This window comes from Carassius gibelio, chromosome B8 (assembly GCF_023724105.1).
Source record: "Carassius gibelio isolate Cgi1373 ecotype wild population from Czech Republic chromosome B8, carGib1.2-hapl.c, whole genome shotgun sequence".
Classification (NCBI taxonomy): Eukaryota; Metazoa; Chordata; class Actinopteri; order Cypriniformes; family Cyprinidae; genus Carassius; species Carassius gibelio.
Genome location: NC_068403.1, coordinates 8,375,684 through 8,395,897, shown reverse-complemented (window position 1 = coordinate 8,395,897; position 20,214 = coordinate 8,375,684). Strand labels below are relative to the sequence as shown.

At 39.0% G+C, this 20,214-nt stretch overlaps 1 protein-coding gene across 5 annotated transcripts in view; it reads left to right on the top strand.

Annotated features, from left to right (window-relative positions):
- The window catches only part of cep350 (centrosomal protein 350), a 34,513-nt gene extending 14,342 nt beyond the window's left edge, over positions 1-20,171 (top strand). The window contains exons 15-40 of one of the 5 annotated variants that reach the window (XM_052562591.1): positions 64-209; positions 423-594; positions 1,716-1,960; positions 2,089-2,258; positions 2,352-2,462; positions 2,902-3,042; positions 3,730-3,863; positions 4,234-4,338; positions 4,441-4,607; positions 4,702-4,904; positions 5,113-5,300; positions 6,077-6,164; positions 6,318-6,461; positions 6,593-6,750; positions 9,688-9,810; positions 11,745-11,980; positions 12,640-12,833; positions 13,067-13,226; positions 13,866-14,026; positions 14,191-14,327; positions 14,442-14,524; positions 14,631-16,585; positions 16,912-17,364; positions 17,469-17,615; positions 17,934-18,056; positions 18,176-20,171. In XM_052562591.1, the coding sequence (XP_052418551.1) occupies positions 64-209; positions 423-594; positions 1,716-1,960; positions 2,089-2,258; positions 2,352-2,462; positions 2,902-3,042; positions 3,730-3,863; positions 4,234-4,338; positions 4,441-4,607; positions 4,702-4,904; positions 5,113-5,300; positions 6,077-6,164; positions 6,318-6,461; positions 6,593-6,750; positions 9,688-9,810; positions 11,745-11,980; positions 12,640-12,833; positions 13,067-13,226; positions 13,866-14,026; positions 14,191-14,327; positions 14,442-14,524; positions 14,631-16,585; positions 16,912-17,364; positions 17,469-17,615; positions 17,934-18,056; positions 18,176-18,337 (6,106 nt within the window). In that variant the 3' untranslated portion in view covers positions 18,338-20,171. Of the gene's footprint in view, positions 1-63; positions 210-422; positions 595-1,715; positions 1,961-2,088; positions 2,259-2,351; positions 2,463-2,901; positions 3,043-3,729; positions 3,864-4,230; positions 4,339-4,440; positions 4,608-4,701; positions 4,905-5,112; positions 5,301-6,076; positions 6,165-6,317; positions 6,462-6,592; positions 6,751-9,687; positions 9,811-11,744; positions 11,981-12,639; positions 12,834-13,066; positions 13,227-13,865; positions 14,027-14,190; positions 14,328-14,441; positions 14,525-14,630; positions 16,586-16,911; positions 17,365-17,468; positions 17,616-17,933; positions 18,057-18,175 lie in introns of all 5 variants that reach the window. The other 4 variants (XM_052562592.1, XM_052562595.1, XM_052562593.1 and 1 more) reach the window with 4 other exon arrangements.
- Positions 20,172-20,214: the final 43 nt, after the last annotated feature.

Here is a 20,214-nt window from a genome sequence, read left to right as displayed (position 1 = left end):
AATCATACCATCCTTCAGCTTTCCTGTACGTGCTCTATGGACTCTGATGCCTTCTCTCCACAGTAATGGCCACGGTCGGTTCAGTCCTCCAGATGAGGTGCTAAGTGTCAGATCTGCATACAGTAACAGAGCTGGGGAGAGATCTCAACATTCACCAGCTCGTACACCCCTCTCCTCTCCACACTCAGCCAGCTCAAGCAGCAAGAGAGGTCAGATATGTTATAGAGGGCCACATCATGTGATCTTGTGTGAAATCCATTTCTGTGCTCAGTGTTCATTGCTATAGGGATATATCACAAGTAATGGTACTTAAACACCAGTATATTTGTAGAATCACCAATACTGACTGAATTTCACATATGTTGGTTGTAAATACTGTCGTTGATTACAATTCCTAATTCCATCTGTGTACATTCCTACAGCATCAGAAAGGAGCTTGCTGGAGGGACAAAGAAACACATCCTCTGCAGTCTCTGATCTCCCTGCTGAGGGTTTTCGGAAGAGCGGCTCAGAGAAAGCATCCAGTCGCAGCTCTCACAGGAGCGTGGACACAGACAGCACACTGGGGGGTGTCTCAGTCCACTCCATCCATAGGTAAGGCCTTGTAAACACATTAACTCACACTGATAAAATGTAAACCTTGAAGCAATGGTGCATCTAATAAAAGCATCTGAACAGCCTCTTGCGTGTATCTTCATAACATTTTTATTGTTGGCATAGTTGAAGTTTTAAAAAGAAAAAAGCTTTGATTTTGATTTACTAATACAGTCATCTTTCATTGCCATTCTGTTAGTCACCGGACATGAACTTTGACATTTCGAGCACAGAACGGAAATATCTTTAAACACAATATCCATCCTGTTCCTGTTTATCCTAATTATTAGAACCCTGAGGAGCCAATGTCAATATTAGTTCTGCTATATGTCAGGTAGAGGGTATAAGTGTTCAGACTGCTGTAGCCCTTCAGAAAGCAAGATGGGAGGCAACATGCACGTACACACTGACTCTTTTGTTCAGTAGGTTAGCTGTGCTGCAGGTCAGGCTCATTGCCAATGAGATATTTCCCCCTAGTGTGACATTCGAGCCTCCCTGTGGCATTTGTTGAAGCCTGTGAGTCAGATTCCCCTCGTGCCTACCTGCGTTTTCAGCTGTATCTTCCAGAGATGTGGTCTCTGGATAGGTTTATACAGCAGCACAGAGTTCTAACTGGGTTAACATAAGTTTAAGGGATAGTCCCATCTTCAGCGCACTTCTTGGGCATTATTTCCAGCTACAGTAGCACAAAGACCTTATTGTTAAGAGGTACTGGACTATTGGAAGTTTTGGTGGTCCCATTAGAGTGGTGTTCACCATTCAGCTCAGCCTGTTAGCTTGTACCATTTTTATTTTTTTAAAATCTTATTATTATTTTTAGCTCAAAAAGTTTACCTTTTAGATTTATTTTTAATTAGAAAATCTTGTTAAATCATCTATGTTAAGTTGGTTTGTTTATTAAGAAAAATATAATAACAATAATTGATCAATACAAAATCAAATAAATACAGCTATTAAAATGTATTGCTTTTTTAAATAATGTTGTCATTCTCAACTAAATTAATAAAATTATATTTTTTTCTTCAAAACTAGCTTACAGACCCCAACAACTACTACTAATATTGTTCATATTTATTCTTATTGTTATTAATTATTTTTAATTCCCTGTTTTGATTCATTAGTCATTTTGGCTCTGAGGGAAAGAAATCTCCCCGAAACGCTCGTTCAACTCCTGCCGCTGGTTCTCCAGCCAGCTCTGGTTCTTCCCGGTTGTCTCCAGATGACAGTATCCCAAGCAGAGGGTCTGCCCAGGGGTCGGGTTCCCCTCACGCAGCTCTGCCCAGTTCCTCCTCCTCAGCTGCCAGGGCTAAATCCAACCCCTCGGCCCATACTCAAAGCCCAGGAAGAACAGAGCACAGGACTGCAGGTAAGCTGACTGTCTAGATTTTTGTCTAAGTTCTAAGCAACTGTAATTCTTAAGAAGTCTGCTGTTAGGAAAAAAGAGTTTCAGTTCAGGAATGGAATCGGTTTACTTGCTCTTCTATGTGTCCTCAGGTTCAGCGGAGCTCCAGTTTGCTCCTGGGGTCCTCCAGCAGCGCCTGTCTGCTGAGCTCAGTTACCTGGATGCAGTGGAGGAGTCCGTGCGACAGCTCGGTGATGTGGAGCGAGTGAGAGGCGTGTCTCTCGCTCAGCAGGAAACTGTCTCACTCGCTCAGATTCTCAAGGTGAAGTTATGCACCTGCTAAAGTGATTATCTGACCTTCTGTGGTCATGTGGCAATGTATTTGAGGGTGACCTTTAACCTGTGTTTCTTGCAGTCTCAGCAACAGAGGCATGAGCGTGAACTGTACTTGCTAAGGATGAAGGCAGAGCAAGAAGCCCTCGAAACACAACGGCAACTGGAAGAAAGCAGACAGAAAGCTGCACAGGTATTTGCATTTATAATTTGTTAATAGTATAGGATCTTTGTTGAGGAGATTTCATGTCAGTTTGTTTAATTTGAAATATATTCTTTCTGGTATTCTGGGATGTATATACTTTTTAACAGGACTGAATGAGTTTACATGTATAAATAGATCTACAACAGGGGTGGCCAACTTCGGTCATGGAGAGCCTGCAGAGTTTTGCTCAAACCCTAATCAAACACACCTGAACAAGCTAATCAGTGTTTAAGGGTTAAAAAAAGTTACAAAGTAGGTTGGTTTTTGTCAAGGTTGGAGCAGAACTCTCCAGAACCGACAATAACCACACCTGATCTACGAAGAAAGGATGATGAAACCAAAACTGATTCAGACCAAGTTAAAAACGGCAGCTTTAGTTAAATGATTGGCATGTTTTAAATAAACGGATGCTTGTGTTGGATTCAAGGCCCATGCAGAGCTGCAAGAGGGTTTGCTCCAGTCTCAACAGCAGGCTTTAGGAGGTTTGCATGAGGCCACAAACAAAATGATAAACCAGCAGGCTGAGGCTGCACGCCACACAGCTGAAACGGCACAACACATTAAAGAGGTGAGCTTTTTTCCCCCATATATTTCTGGATTGAGTAACTGAAATTGTTATTTTATTTCTAAATATAATAACCAGTAATTATGATTTTTAAGAAGCATAAACTGGACAGAACAGACAAGAAGGGTTATTATTAAATAAGATAAACATATTAAAAACTATTTTGTTAATTGAAAAAGCCAAAATAAAATACAGTTATAAAATGAACAACTTTTTAGCCGATTAGACATTAAGTTAACTGGAAATAAAAGCAGAACTAAAACCTAAACAGTAAAAGAAAATGCACTAAAAAAAGGATAATAAACAAAAAAGTTGAACAAAAAGTGCCACTTAAAATGAATTAAATAGTTATAAATGCTCTAATAGTATGTAAATAGTACTAGAATTATACTAGATATAAGTTTCATTAAGAGTCTTTTTACAGTATTTGGACTAATTTCTGTAATTAAATCTTGACTCAATGAAAATAATTGATGAAATGCCTAAAGATTCTCAGTCCTACTAAATATCTAATACACAAACTCTTGGGTGTTTAATTGTATGCTAGAAAACCAAATGTTTAGAAACAAGATTACATGCTTATCTTCTCAGAGTGTAAAGTGTCCTCCCTGAAGGTACTGTGGCTTTTTCTTTAAAGTCAGCTTGAAGGATTAAAAGTGTATTTAAATGTTTCTCTCCCTCTCCCTATAGATGACTGAGCTGGCTCGTTCACAGATTGCTGGAGCGCTAAGTGTTCCTGGCCCCTCCATTATGCCCCTGTATGATCAACAGAAACCCCACAAACGCAGTCTGAAACCGCAGCAGCCATACTCCAACACTGACAGGTGACTCACTCACTTCAGACATTCTGATTCTTCTTACTCTACAGCTTCACTTAAGCATAAAAGCCAGATAATGTTCTGCATTAAAGGAATAATTCATCAGGAAATGAAAATCTATCATTATTTCATGTTGTTCCAAGCCTTGGAGTTAGAGTATGCAAAAGTGCAGATGAATAATGAGAGCCACTGCAGGGGATTTGGAACAACATGGATATGAGTAAATCATAAAGATATTTTCATTGTTGGATCAACTGTCTTTTTAACCATGTTTTCACTTTCAATTTTCTAATGTGAAAGATTTTTTCAAATTTGTCATGTTAGTGATCGTGGTCTATACATCAGTAATGATGCTGTTTTGGATCTTCTCCAGTAGCTGGAAGAGTGAGCTGTCTCCTGAGAGACGTAAGAGTCCATCGGAGGTCGAGACTCCACCAGACAGCCTCTCAGAGTCCATCCCTTCCAGGAGACCCACCATCAGGTAACACCATCTACTTTTCACTTTAGCCAATTTGTCTTTCACAGCACAAATGAATGGTTTTATAGAACATAGTGTGTAAATGCTGATCTCTCGGTTTTTAAGTGGTGGCGGCAGCAGTAGTACCCAGCGGAGTCCACCTCGTTCTGATCAAGACGAGAGGAATACACCAGGAAAAGACAGAAGCAGTAGTTCAGTGGAGGACCAGGCTCACACCGCTGCTGATGACTCCCTTTGCTCGGAAAATCTGCGAAGCCCACTTCAAGAAAAAGGTAAAGCTCACATTTTTGGGGGTAAACAACTTAAATAGTCTGTCATGAGAAATGTAAGCTGTTTTGACCACTTCCTGTCTATTCCTCCAATCAGCAGACAGTGCCTCCATCGCCGAAGAGTACTCTGTGAAGTTTGAGGACTCTATGACAGAGGATGACATTGAGGAAAGATCGTTCCGCTCTCTTTTACCATCCGAGGCCCACCGGCGCGAATCGCTGGACAGGAAGCCCAGTCCTCATCCAGAATCTGACGACGACCACAGCCATGACAGATCCAGCCCCAGAGCGAGCTCAAAGGTGACATCCTGTCAGCTCTCCTCGTGCAGCATAACTCTGACTCCAGTTGTGCTCAGTACAATCAAGCCTGTTGTGTTTTGTTCTATTTGGTTGTCATAGTTGAAGTTTATTTGTGTTTTCCTGGTGTGTTGATAAGAAGCTCTTTGTATGGGATGGATTAGTGACTCAGCTCTTGTTTTTCCCCTGCGCCATATCACGTTATACACAGCAGGATGGCAGCATGCCCTTCTCAAGTGGTCAGGACAGCTTCTCTAGGTTCACCATGGATCTGGTGCGTCAGTACATGAAGGAGGAGGAAGTTCGCGCTCAACATCAGAGTTCTCTCCTGCGTCTGCGTCAGAAGGCCCTCAGAGAAAAGACCAAGGCTGAACTGGCCTGGCTCGAGCACCAGAAGAGGCAGGAAAAACATTCATTATGATTAGCAGGAAAAAATATATTAAATGCAACATGAAATCAAAATGGACCATATTTGCTTTCTTAATAATTGCTGTGGTTTATATTAGTATTATTCAAGAAGAAGAAAAAAAAAGATTTGTTTGAACTTTCACTAAAATTTTATAACATTCATTGCCTTTAAAATGAATGTCTGTTCTTGTAATAAAGGTTGCACTGGTGGGGAGAAAATAATAATAATATGCATACATTTTTCTCACCCTACGTTTTCCACGCTATATTTCCTGCTTGATAACTCCATATATACATAACTGTTCAAAAGCATCAGTAATATCTTTTAAAACCTTTTTTTTTTTTTTTTTTTGAAAGAAGTGTCCTCTTCATGAAGGCTCCAATTATTTAATCAAAAATACACAAAAACAGTAATATTTGAACATCATTACAATTAAAAATAATCTATTATATTTTGAAATTTAGTTATTCTGATTTTTCAGAAATTGTTCTAATATGCTGTTTTGGTGCTCAATTAATATTGTCAATGTAAAAAAAAAAGTCCTTTCTAAACCATCTGTCCCCAAATTTTTGAACTGTGATTTATGTCTCATAACTGAAATTAAATATGTTGTGGAATCTTTTGGTCAAGTTGCACCATTTTTTCGTGAGTAAAATCTCATATGCTGAAATGGAAACCCATAGATTTAAAGGCAGTAAAGTGATCATCTTGATTAAAATTGTTAAACTTTAGTGACATGCACCTCATCTCCTTTCTTCTCCATTAGGCATCTCAGAGATAAAGGAGAGGACGATAAGATGCCACCCCTTCGTAAGAAACAGAGAGGCCTGATACTGAAGCTACAACAGGAACAGGTGACAATGATATGTGGATTTATGAGATTATCTCGAAGATACACTTTCAAATGAATGTAGAATCAATTAAATAGTCCTAATTGATTTACTTAAATGTTGTCATGTTTACCGAACAGAAATAAAGGTTAATATGTCGCTGTTGTTTATCCCCAGGCGGAGATCAAACGACTGCAGGAGGCCAATAAAGCAGCGAGGAGGGAGAGACAGCTGCTCCTCAAACAGCAGGAGGAGATCGAAAGAATGAGACACACAACACTCAAACTCAAAGAGCGGCTCAAAAGCGCCGACACAAAGCTGGTCAGTCGTCTGAAAGATTGTGGTTTCTTAATCTTCCTAAATAAAAGCTTTTTGTATCTTGTAAGTACTCTCTATGTAGTTTATTGAACATATTGCACTATTTTATTTTTATTTTTATGAAACATCTGCAGGAATCACCCATTTCAGGTGTGGCAGAGGAGTCGGCTCCGCCCAGCGTGACTGTGACAGACGCAGAGACCCGTAGCCACTCCCCCATGTCTGTGTCAGGCAGTGAAACCAGCAGCATCATGCAGAAACTGAAAAAGATGCGGTCTCACATGGACGAAAAGTAAATAAACCCTCACACGTTTCTTTTCTATCCTTCCATCTTTTTCCTCTTCTGTCCTCTCAGATAATACATTGGTTTATAAAGTCATTTGATTATAACTGTAGATATAAACTTTAATTACCTTATGCATATGTAGTGTAAACCTCTTTCAAGAGGGCCAAACAAACAGTGAATGTTCAGTGTACTCTGGAGCTATTTCTTATTTATGACAAGCTAATGCTATTAATAACATGTATTAATTTCTTAGAGGTTCGTCTACAGCTTGCTGACCAAGTTACATTTTAAAGTGTTTATTTTTATTTTTTTTCTGTGTGCACAGTGTTTGGTTTGAACATAAGCGTGCTCTGTGTAGGAAAACACTCCTCTCACTTTATGAATGGAGGAATCTTTCACATCTAAAATAGAGAACAGCTTTCTTATACAGCTAGTAAACAGGATGTACTTTCTGGCAGTGAGATTTCATGAGATTTCTCGAATGCGTTTCATAACCTTCACATGTTTTCTAAATGTTTGTCTATTGTGTGTAATCTCATTCTCCCATATTCAGCTACTCAATCCTTGACAACAGATTCTTGTTTACAATCATATCTTGACAACTGATGAGGGTCGTCCCATTGGTCAGAAACTTTTCATAGCACTGACACACAAATATTTTTGTCTTGAGAATAAAATTTGGGGATTTCATGCTTGTCTGATTCAACTAATCACATGCTGTGTTGCGATTGTAGCACCGTTCACACACTTCTGCTCACTTTCTAGCTCACACTAATAGCATGAACATCTCTTTTTATAACCTCCAGCTGTATTTATTCCGAACTCATCGGTATAAACACTTTATCCTGCATCTCATTCAAAGTGATTTATAATCCAGTCTATGGAGCTCTTTTGTAAAAGCAATTGCTTTGTTGTCTTCCTCCCTTAATTTAGTTAATTTAATAAATTATGTACTTGCCCTCTTTTATCACAGCAAAATTAGCAGAATTAGTCAAAGATTCCTGCATAGAGATAAAGCTTGTTAATTTCAGAAAGAAATGTCTGGGTGGTTTTTAACTTTAAAACTCACTCACTACAGCCAATTTACTTTGTCCAATTCACCTATTTAGTCCAAAAAATCTGATTAAATATTGTTTTAATTTTGGGAAGACTGAAATATGACACAGGTGTTCTGATCAATTTAATGAGACTCTCCAGCCTGTTGTTTGGGGTAGATAAATGTTTCCAGGCCACTTTTCCAGGAATACTTGTCATTACTGAGAGCTTTCATCTCACTTGTAAACTTTTTTATTTTTTGACTTGTTTGTAAGAAAAAAAGTTTGACACTCAAAGGTAGTGGCTTGTTAAAGGGGTCATATGACGATGCAAAAAATAACATTATTTTGTGTATTTGGTGTAATGCAATCTGTTTGTGGTTTAAGGGTAAAAAAAAACAAGTTAATATCCATATAATGTACATTATTGTTGCTCCTCTATGCCCCGCCTTTCTGAAACCATTGATTTTTACAAACCTTATCGTTCTGAAAAAGCAAGGTGTGTGCTGATTGACCAGCTATCCCATGTGTTGTAATTGGCCGAATACCTCAAGCATACTGTGATGCCATATTCCGGCGTAACGAGATAAAACCAATATAAACCAATTACAAATTAGGCATTTGTTGCATCCAGTTAGGACGTAATTACTGATTATACAGGTGCATCTCAATAAATTAGAATGTCATGGAAAACTTTATTTCAGTAATTCAACTCAAATTGTGAAACTCGTGTTAAATAAATTCAGTGCACACGGACTGATGTAGTTTAAGTCTTTGGTTCTTTTAATTGTGATGATTTTGGCTCACATTTAACAGAAACCTAGTGAACCAAATTGAGAGACCATTTTGATGGCTCAGGAAACCTTTAAAGGTGTTTTGAGTTGATTAGCTGATTGGCATGTCACCATATTCTAATTGGTTGAGATCGTGAATTGGTGGGTTTTTGTTAAATGTGAGCCAAAATCATCACAATTAAAAGAACCAAAGACTTAAACTACTTCAGTCCGTGTGCACTGAATTTATTTAATACACGAGTTTCACAATTTGAGTTGAATTACTGAAATGAACACTTCCATGAAATTCTAATTTATTGAGATGCACCTGTAGTGAGTGACTTTATACTGTCTTTTTATGCGTTGTGTTGCATTTGTGATCTAAAAAACAACAAACAATAAGCCTACTCTACACAGCTCAAAACTCACGTTTGAATCATCAGTGCAAATTCTTTAAATATAAAAAAATGTACTTACAGGCTGTGAGTCAGAAGCACCAGACTGTCCTTGCAAAGTTGGAACTGCCCCACTTTATAGAAACCGCCTTTGTGCCACAGATGCATTGTAGGCTACTGGTTCAGGAAACAGTCCTCATCCTCAATAAAATGCGTTGCACATATCTGATTATTTGACATGAGCTGTTCTGGAACGGTGTTGTAAATACAACTTAACCACTGATTTCTAGTTGTGTCCTGTTTTGGAAGGCCAAAGTAGTTTCGCTTTCACATTTTCAGCATCGGCAGCAGAGAGAATAAATGTTACGCCGCCTTTCTTTGTGTGAACGTTTGGTGGCGTTATGCAAATCTTAACACATCGTGGGGGCTAGAATGAGACATTTGGGGGGCGGTGGTTGATTCTTAACTTTTATAAAGAATATCTCTTTGGATTTGAGACTTTAGTCTTTGCAACTTTATTTATACACCAAGAGCTTGTAACACTCCAAAGAGAAAGGAAAAATGTAAATCGCATCATATGACCCCTTTAAGGATTTGCAGCATGTAGTAAGGATACACGTTTACACTCAATCTCTCTTTCTGTCTCCACATCGGTTTCTTCTCTCTCTTTCTCTCTCTCTCGTTTTATTCTCTCCAACACTTCTTGATTTTTGACTGTCCTCTACTCTCTGTCTTCCTTAGACACTGTTCTCCTGTCCATTATTTCTTCTCTGTCTTTACGGCTCATCACTGGGCCTCTCTGTCTATCTGTCTCCCAAATCTCCACCCCAAATTCCAGCTCTTTATCTACAGCCAGTTGGTCAGGTACAGTTACCCATAATCCTCCTCTCTACTTCCATCCCTCCCTTCTCTCAGCACCTATTTCCCATGGAGCATGCTTTTGTTCATCCACTGCCACAGCTGGGTGGGTGGGGATAGAGACAGAAAGAGGAATGCAGTGATGAATGAAAATGAACTGGCTACACCATGCTAAAATAAGTTGATTCTTTGGCTAAAGCTAGTTTGATTATAAAGCATAGTTATTTATCTGATTGGGGAAGATTATTTTTTATTTCTAATGATTAAATGATTTACCTGAATCTGTTGTGATTGGTTTTTGAGCCTTTATTTGCTGATCAAATACATGAAAATGTTTAAAAAATAATTACCATCAATCAAAGCCAAAGATTAGACTTGTTTACATCATGGTGGGTTAAATGAGTGATTTGTGGGTCTTGCGTCTTTTGTCTCTGTAGTGCAGTGGTCTCAAACTCAATTCCTGGAGGGCCACAGCTCTGCAGAGTTTAGCTCCAAATCCAAGCACACCTGCTTGGAAGTTTCTAGTAATCCTGAAGACCTTGATTAGCTGGATCAGGTGTGTTTGATTAGGGTTGGGGCAAAACTGTGCAGAGCTGTGGCCCTCCAGGAATTGTGTTTGAGACCAATGCTGTAGTGTGATCCTGTCAAATCTAGTCTTTGCCTTGTTGCTAGTCTGTCTTGTATTAATATGTAAATCTAATTTTTTTTATGGTCAATCTCACGATTATATATAATTTGCATTACAGAAATAATGTGGGGTTGAATTATTTAGATAATTGTCATGAATATCACAATGTAAATGATATTGATGATCTTAAATATAAGGATTATTGTCTTTTTGAAAAAAAAAAAATATACTTTTTTCTGATTTGTGGTGAAATACAACCCCAACAACTTTCGTGAGCTTCAACCATGCACCACACACAGAGCGTCTCCGTGAAATCAGTTCTTGAACTTTGTATCGTGGTGAGTGGAGACCGGGAGGAATACCTCTTTTCAGACAGGCCGGACAGACTGATATATTGTATGCTTCTGAATAATGCTAGTTTAGGACTTCTTCATCTGCCCAATGGCCACAGTAAATCTTAACTCCAGCCCCTGATTAAATAAGTGTAGCCCGCGATGAGCTAATGAGTATATATGACTGAGGCAACATAATACAATTTATGGTTGGATGAAGATGGCCGCTGTATTCACTAGGCAAGACGATTGCTTTTAGATAAAGCCATCTGTTTTTCTCTAACATGTTTTTAATTATCTTAAACCTCAATGAAAAACCCAGGCAGGTTTGATCTAGCAGAACAAAGTCATGATACATGGAGGGCTTTTTTCTGAAAAAAATAATGACCTGCCTTCAGTGACTGAAGTTTTTTTCCTGGCACCACTTGCTAAAATGATACCATTATATATATTATATAACACATTTTATTAAATTTTTTCTGAAAGCAAATGCACAATCAAATAATTCCATTGCAGGATTGCACTTACAGAGACAAAAGCCTAACAGTGTTTGTCAAAACCCTGGGTGGAACCTATGTGTTTCAGTTTGTCAGGAGTTTGTCCCCATGTCTATCACCCATGAGTTGGATCAGATGCATGAGTTTTACCCTGATGAAGATGTTAAAGGCACAATAGGGCTGTTTTTCCCATTAAAATGAATGCAGGTCACCAAGTGGAGCTGTGCCTGGTTTGGGAAGCATGTTTTGTAGTGTGTGTGTGTGTGTGTGTGTGTGTGTGTGTGTGTAAGGGTATGTGTGGGTGCACATCCTTTGCAAAAGAGACTAATCTGGGGTTTGAAGAAGGTGGGTGAGTGGCATTATTTGGACCTCTGCTTTGCCTGCTTTTTTGGTGGTCTGTTTACAAATTGTGTCACTTTGCTTTACACAGTCTTGTTCTGCCTTTTCTATCTCTCTTCGTCTCCTTCATTTTCTGTCCTGTAGGTTTCTCACTAAAAGAGAGCAGCAGTTGATGCAGAGGCGCAGACATGCGGAGGAGCTTCTTGAGTGGAGACAGAGGTTGGACGCGGAGGAGGCAGAAGTGCGCCAAATGGAGAAGCAAGCTCTGGCGGCCTGGGAAAAACAGCAGCAGCCACGCAACAGAACACCACTGCAGCAGCGCAGCTGGGAAAGTGAGCTCAGTAAGACCAGAGGTGGACAACAGAGTCCCACAGGACAAGGTGAGTGGGAAAAGGGTATTGAGATTGAAAGGAAGTGAAATTGAAACTTTTCTTCTAAAGAATGGCCGGTATATGCACATCAGTAACCGCAGATCAGTTGTACTTCATCTGTACTTCCATTCAAAAGAAATTCTACCTTTATATGGCAAGAACAAATTAAATTGATCAAAAGTTACAGTAAAGACATTAAAGATTTCTAAACCAATAAATTATATTCTCGAAAAATGTATCAAGATTTCTACACAAATATTACATACCATTAAGCAGCACAACTGTTTTCAACATTGATAATAAAAATGTTTCTTGAAAATTAAAATGATTTCAGAAGGAAAACGTGACCGAAGACTGGAGTATTGGCTGCTGAAAATTCAGCTTTGCCATCACAGAAAAATAGAATTATTGTTAAATAGAATTATATTTTCTATATTAAAATGGAAAATTGTTAATTTATAATAATATTATTAGTACTGGTACTGTAGTTTTGCTCAAATAAAATGCACCATTTTGAAAGACGTAATTAAAAAAAAACATTTAAAAATCTTACCTCCCCCAGATTTTTAAATGTTCACTAATTTTGTAAGTCTGTGTATAAGAACATCAAAGCAATGATTATGCATTGAACTGTTACATTTTGTTTATCTGTATTCATGTTCTCACAGAAGCAGGCAGTGAAGATGATGACTCCCAAGCATTGTCCGTGTCCAGCGTGCACACTGATTTGTCAGTGTCTGAGCAGCTGGCCAGCCCTTCCTCGGACCAACCTGTCTCTGAACTCCCCTCTCCTCATGCGGGCAACAGCCCTGCCCCTGATACCCTCCACTCACCTGCATTTAATGCCACAGACAGCAAACAGGTGAAAACTGAAACTGAGTTTTCTGGAAAAAAAATAAATAAATAATTTGATTCTGCATCTAATGTTTATGTTTTCCTGAGCATGGAGATATGCAAAATTGTTTGCACCTTACAAGTAGTCCAAAGTTCTTTATGTGCTGTTTTATAACACAGAGTTGACTATACTGTAGCTCTCTTTGGTGAGTGTGACTTACACGTCCTGACCTTGGATCCTTCTTCCTGTATGTGTTTCAGTCTCCTCCAGAGAAAGTCAGCCTCAGCTCTCTGCGACATTCAGACAGTAGCCAGCCTGGCACTGTCACTGGCACTGACAGAAGCAGCAAGATGCAGGTGTGCTCCAACATCAAGACCAGTGAGGCCTGCACCAGTGACCCTCATTCAGCCACTCCATCCGGTAAGATCCATACTGCCTCCATTAGACTTTGAAAATTATATGGATTTGCACTCTCAACGTAATGTAGACCCAGCCCCCCCCCCCCCCCTTTTTTTTTTTGAAGACTGCAACATACAAAATTGTTTCATGTAGTGTTTTGCTCTCTTAATCCATTTTATCATTGGTCTCCTATTTTTAAAAACTTTTGTCTATTTTTCAAATCATAGTTCTTAAGGTGCTACATATCTGGTATGTTAATTTAGCCTGCTTCAATTGGATACATGAATGCAGGAAGAGGAACACTGTGCCAGCAAAATACAATGCTCTGTTTATCTCCGTGTATGCACTTCTTTGGATCAAACCACTTAGTCATGTTAAAGCAGCACAGATGAGTCTTCCTGCCTTGTAGAGATGATCTGTCGTAAAAGAGAGACTGCTCAAAAAAATTGTCCTTTTAGGTTTAAAACATTGCCTATCGTTATTATTTAAATGTTGTACTTTGTCACAATGTTTAGTGCCATCTTAAGCATATATATATATATATATATATACATACATACACACACACACACACACACACACACACAATATTTTTGTATTTTTTTTTAAAGCAAAGACAATGTTTTGACGATGGTGATAATTTTTTTTCTCTTACCTCAGAGACCACATCTGATCAGAGTGATATTGAGAGCCGTATTTGTGCCCTCAAGAACGAGCTCCGTAAACGTAAATCTGTGGTGTATCAGCTAAAGAAAGAGCAAAAGAAGAGGCAAAAAGAGCGACTGAAAGCTCAGGAGGCAAGCCTGCTGAAACAGCTGGAGGTCAGCCATATAATCACCTTTCATATTCACCTATTTCTGTGGTCTCTTTATCTTAAAGAAAGCGCTTCTCTTGCTGTATTATTTTGCTATATTTTTAAATTGACTATTAAAAAAGATGTCAGTATGCTGTATTTGTTAATGATTGTCTTCCTCTGGTTCCCCAGTCATATAATGACTTTATTCAGAAGACCAAGGCTGAGTTGAGTAAAGAGCCAGACAGCACTCCAGCTACTAAACCCCAGATTAAAACTCCCACTTCAGCCACTGAAAAGCCTCGGATAAAACCCCCTCCACTTCAGAGGTCGGCCTTGACATTTACCAATCATTTATAATTTACTCTTCATTCTGAGGTTTTTTGTGTGTGTGTGTGTGTGTATATACCTCCCATAACATTTGCTGCATGTTTACTTTACAGACCTGAGACTAGCAAGAACTGGAAGATTGTCACAGAATCTGAGAAATCAGAGACTGTGCCCACGGAGACATCGGCAGATAAAGGTGCAATGTAGACTAAAAACATGATTATTGGCATTAACTATTTATTTGGACCAAATTAAAAGTATACATAATGATAAAAATTGTGTATGTTGCCTGCCTTTGTTAGCAGATGATGTTGCACCAATACATCAGAACTATTCATCAGAACATGATGACATTTCCTCAGATGAAGATCCTCCTACAGTTACTCCAACTCCAGTTATGGGGAGTCCAGAACATATGGACGTTTTGAGGAGCTTGCGTAGTCCAGAGTATCCAAGCCACCAATCAGAAGATGCCCCCTCAATCAAAGAACATTCTGCTAGACCAGAGGCCAATGACCTCCTTTCAGAAGATGAGAGTGTGGTCTCTAGCCACAAGTCAGGTATTATGGAGGAACTGGAATATGCAAAGTCAGAGGGGTCTGAGAATTACCAGTCTGACCAACACTCTCACCCTCTGCTTAAACTGGATTTCGGGCTTCAGATTCCATCGCTGAATGACATGAAACCCAAATTTGAGGAGGAAAGGTTGTCTGAGAATGATGCTGATGAGAAGCAAGCAGTTGAAGATTCTGCAAATGCTGGAGAGAGTATGAGATTTACTGACTCTCCTGTGGTGAAATTAAAAGATATAGACTATCCTTCAGCTGAAAAGACTCCTTCAGCCATAGATCATTCTTATACCCCTGACTTCTCATTGTCCAAGGGGGAGGATTCACCAAAGATGAAAGATACACAGTCACTCTCAGGTGATGGCTATAACGATGACTTTGAGCCTTCCTTTGAGTCGTCATTTAAGGAGGATAATCATGAATCAAAGCTTACATCACCCTCTGCCCCAGAGCCCAAAGTAAAATCTGTTAACTCTCCAATGTACAGCAGTGAAGAGGAAATTGAAGAAGAACTAAGTGTCCGATCAGGAAGTACTAATGGCAGCTTCCAAACTGAAGGTCATGCAGACCTCAGTAGCCTTGGTAAAGAATCAGATGACATCATGAGGCATTCAAAATGTTTGACTTTACCACAGCACCAAATGCCAGTTTTGCCGGTAAAGGATGAATTGCCAAGCTTCTGCATTGGAGACCGGGTTTTGGTTAGTAATATACAACCAGGGACACTGAGATTCAAGGGACAAACTAACTTTGCCAATGGATTCTGGGCCGGGGTTGAACTGGACAACCCTGAGGGAAGTAACAATGGAACTTACGATGGGGTGGTGTACTTTGAATGTAGGGAAAAACACGGAATATTCGCACCGCCGGACAAGATCTCTCGTCTTCCAGAGAAATTTGAGGCCAGTCCAGACACTGAAGATGAAGATTCATCATATGATGACCAGCCAAATAGTAAAAACAAAGGTTCTGAGGAGCAGTTAGAGCATAGAAATCTGCTAAACAAAATTAAAGGAGAAAAATCTGACCTAGATTTGCATCCTGAGACTAGAGAGACTTCGGAAGAGCATGGAAAGCCATTGGAACTTAACATCAGACAGCTTTCTACTGGGCAAAGCACCTATTTTAAATCTCAGCATAACCTGGATATTAATTATATTGACTGCAATATCATTAAGGACTGTGACAAAAGCCAGCACACAGTGCCTAACGGAGGAGACCGGGACATCATTCTCACATCTGTTGATAATGTTGTTCCATTGCTCAATAATTTGGATAAAGGGACATCTAAAAAACAAAAGCAGGAAGAGGAACCAACAGCAGTAATTTTGGACCGGTTAGTTGAGGATAAGAAAATTCCAAAAACCACTGACATCTCGATCGAAGAGGCCAGTCTCGATAATAGGGAAGACTTGAATAACAAAAGGGCTTTGACCACCCTAGCAGATAAACTTGTGGAAAACTTCTTAAGTGATGCGGTGAAGCAATTTCAGAAGATCAAGAAAGGCAAAGAGGAGAAGTTATCAGCTGCTAATCAGTTGAAAAGAGACTTCATCAATGAAGATGATGGACTTGATGGAAGCAACAACTTTAAGTCTCAGAGCAGGTCTTCATCTAAAACAAAGACGGACAGTTTCTTTGATGATGATCAGGAGGAACTTTCATCTCCAGAGCATTGCAACAGACCTGTAAGTGAAAATGTTGATGCATCTAAAGATCCTATAATAGATGAAATGAGAAACCAGTTAAAAAATAACCCAGTCTTCAGAGTTATTTTGAAATGAAGTGAATGATTTACCCAACAAGTTGATAACATTGCTGATATGTAATGCTTAAGTTGACATTTCCAGCCTTATTGACAGACATCTAGGGGCTAATGTTACCTTGGAACCCTCTTTTTAGGCCTGTAGTGTGTTGCAAAAAAAAAAAAAAAAAGTAAAGATAAATTAGACCTTCTCTTGATGGAAGTTGTAAGAAGTGATCTTGATCATTGTTAACTATGATTCTTCAACAGGAGAGCCCTGTCCTGGGTACAAGTGGACAGGAAGAGCTAGCTAAACGTCTGGCAGAGCTGGAAATGAGCCGTGAGCTCTTCGATGTCCTTGGTGAAGAGCAGGACTGGTTCGATGAGGACTTTGGTCTCAGCTCACGAAAACAACAGCAAAAGCAAAAACAGCAGCAAGATGGGATTTCTGGTTCGGGGGAACAGGTCAAAACACCACCCAGGCCTGAACTTCCCGTGCAGATGAAGCAACCAGAGGAGCCTGCCATGATTGTTCCTCACACTGTCCAGGAAGTGGAGAAACTGGTCATCGCTGCTACTCAGGAGATCTGGAAAAGCTGCAAACTGGGTCATGGTAGACCAAGCCTGACTGGAGTACCCAAACCTCAACCCTCTAATAGTTTCCTGGAAGGAGACTCCAAAGCTAATGACCTGGAGGCTCAATGCCAACAAAGCTACAAACTGGTAGGGATCGAGATGCTGGCATTGAGGTGTTTGTTTAACCTTGGCAAGGTTTTGGTAGGCATTTCCATGAAGTAAAAAATATTTTCCATTTTATTTATTTACAGGCCGTCTTTGATTTATCATGGGAGGTCATTCAAGACATCTATGCAGAAGATCCAAAAGTTGATCAGCCCCAATGGATGAAGCCACGTCGCCTTAATTCCACCTACTTCCATCGAGTGAAATGCCCCAATGACATCACAACAGTTCAGGTATGCAATATATCAATGCTGCTTAAAGGAAAGTGGCATCTTGTTATTAGAATATATCTATAATTTAAGTATGTTTATTTGTGTGTGTGTGTTTGTGCATCTGCATGTATGTATGTATGTGTGTGTATGTGTGTGTGTGTGTATGAGTGTTTGTGCATCTGCATGTATGTATGTATGTATGTATGTATGTATGTATGTGTGTGTGTATGTATGTATGTATGTGTGTGTGTGTATGTATATATATATATATATATATATATATATATATATATATATATATAATAATTTGTTTTTGTTTTTGTTTTTTTCTTTATTCAGGAATTTGTCACCACTGAGGTATTAAAGTTGTGTGGTCTAAAGAAAGAGCAGAACCAGAAAACAGATTGGCAGAAAATGATCAAATTTGGACGGAAAAAGAGAGACCGAGTTGACCACATTCTGGTAAGTGTATTTAAATTCACATTCAGGAAGCTTGTTTCTGATATTGCAAAACTGTGTTGATTTACAGAATTAGTTAGACTTTTAAATACATAAGTATGTAATCACTCTTCCTCTTCTAGGTCCAGGAGTTGCATGAGGAGGAATCCCAGTGGGTGAACTATGATGAAGATGAACTTTTTGTAAAGATGCAGCTTGCTGATGGGATTTTTGATGCATTGCTAAAAGACACAGCTGAAGTTCTGACCCAAATCCAAGGGAAGAAGTCCAGAAGAACTTTTTGATGAGCTCTTTGATGTTGTTCTCATCTGTACAGAGAAATATTTTAGGTACCTTCTGTTAAACTCAAAATGGAGGATTTGGCATTAAAGGACATTCAGTGAGGAATTCCCTTTCAGTCTGCTTGTGCAGGCCACGGAAAGTTATGGAGTCAGGATTCTAGACCTTGTCATGGACGTGTTCACATTCTCATCTAGGAAGTATGATGAACTCCTCTCTTGATGGTCCGGTGTTAATTGTAGCAGCTGTTTGGGTCCAGATTCCCCATACTGTGTCTGTTCATCATTGCTGCTAAAACTGGCTCTGCCATTCTCAAGTCTAAAGATTAAAACACAAGGGCCAGATCAAATCAGGACAGACCTAAGGACTTAAAGACTTGTTTTTATTTCCAATTAGATTGTATCATAAGAAATACTTGTTTTTTTTGCTTTAATTCTATTAATTTATTTAAAAAAAAAAAACTTTTGAATTTGAAAGTAACTTTTTGGAAAGTGTTTAAAGAAAAGAGAGTATTTTACCATTGACATGATTAATTGCAGAACTAAGCACAAAAAGTACAATCTGAATGTTGAAATGGCAATGGGATTCGATGCAAGATAATGTTAAATGCAAAAATATGTAAATTTTATTTAACTTGACTTCTCGTAATGGTTTTGTTTTGGTCTATACACAACAATGTTGTATTGGCAACACCTGCTACAGTTACTGGATGCCAAAAGATTGATTTGAAATATATGAACTGTGCTCAACAAGGACAATGCTGGGTTCTAGCCTTAACATTTGCCTTTTATCCCATTCATTTTAAGTGCCTCCATTGTTACGTTTGCTCACACACTAGCGACTTTTCCTGGCCTTCCTTTGACCAATGTTGTAATGGCCCCTTTTGGCTTTAATCTTGTCTTAACTTCTTTTTGCATTTCTGGACAAACCTCTAATACTGTAAGATGTACATTTCTGCCTTACTTTGTGTGTGTACCCATCATCAGAACCCTTTCAAAGTACAATTTTGTGTTTAAAAAAGACGAGGGGTAATGTTACGCCATCACTGGCACAAGGACACATTTGTTTACTTTTAAAGAAGGCGTTTCACTCATTGTGTACCTTTCCGAGGAACTGCTCAAGGGCTCAGCACGTCCATCTCATCTGTTATCCATGAATACTGTGATGTACATATTTGGTTGTAAATCAGTCGCCATTACAAGCCTGCTCTCCTAAGCAACTGATTATCATCTTATGTGCATAATTAGCTGTAACCGGCCTTTCTTCGCCTCTCTTAAAGCTGTACTTCCTCTGAGCCAGTCTGTCCAGTAGTGACCTGCAGCATCATTGTAAGGTTAGATGCAGAGTATTGCCCGTGTCAGTGAGTTAAACTTCATCTATGCAGCAACAAGAGTCTCTGATACCCAGCATCAGTCGCTCATCAAAAAGCATGTCTAATTATATAGGTAACGGAGATCTCTACCTCGTTCTACTACTACTAGTCTTTTTGGCTAATGCATTTAAACTTTTAACTGTGGGTGGGAAATTTGGATTTGTGTGGCACAAGTGGCTTGATAATCAGTTTCCACTTTTAAATTGGTAAGTTGTAGAAATGTTTCACATCCCGTAAACTTGTGTATTTATAATGATGTACTGTGAGTGACAGAGGTGCACTTGAAGACTTGTACATTTATTTACCCATGTAAATATCATAGATCTCCTGTGAGTGGACTCATGGAAGATTGCTGTGAAAATGGACGTGGTTCCTTTTGCTTCCATGTACATATTATAGATATATTTGTTAACCGAACTGATCCTTTGGAAATTGTAAATAAAGATCTCGCCATTTCTCAGTCATAACATTTGCTGTGATATCTTTTACATTTTTTGTCATGACTTTTTA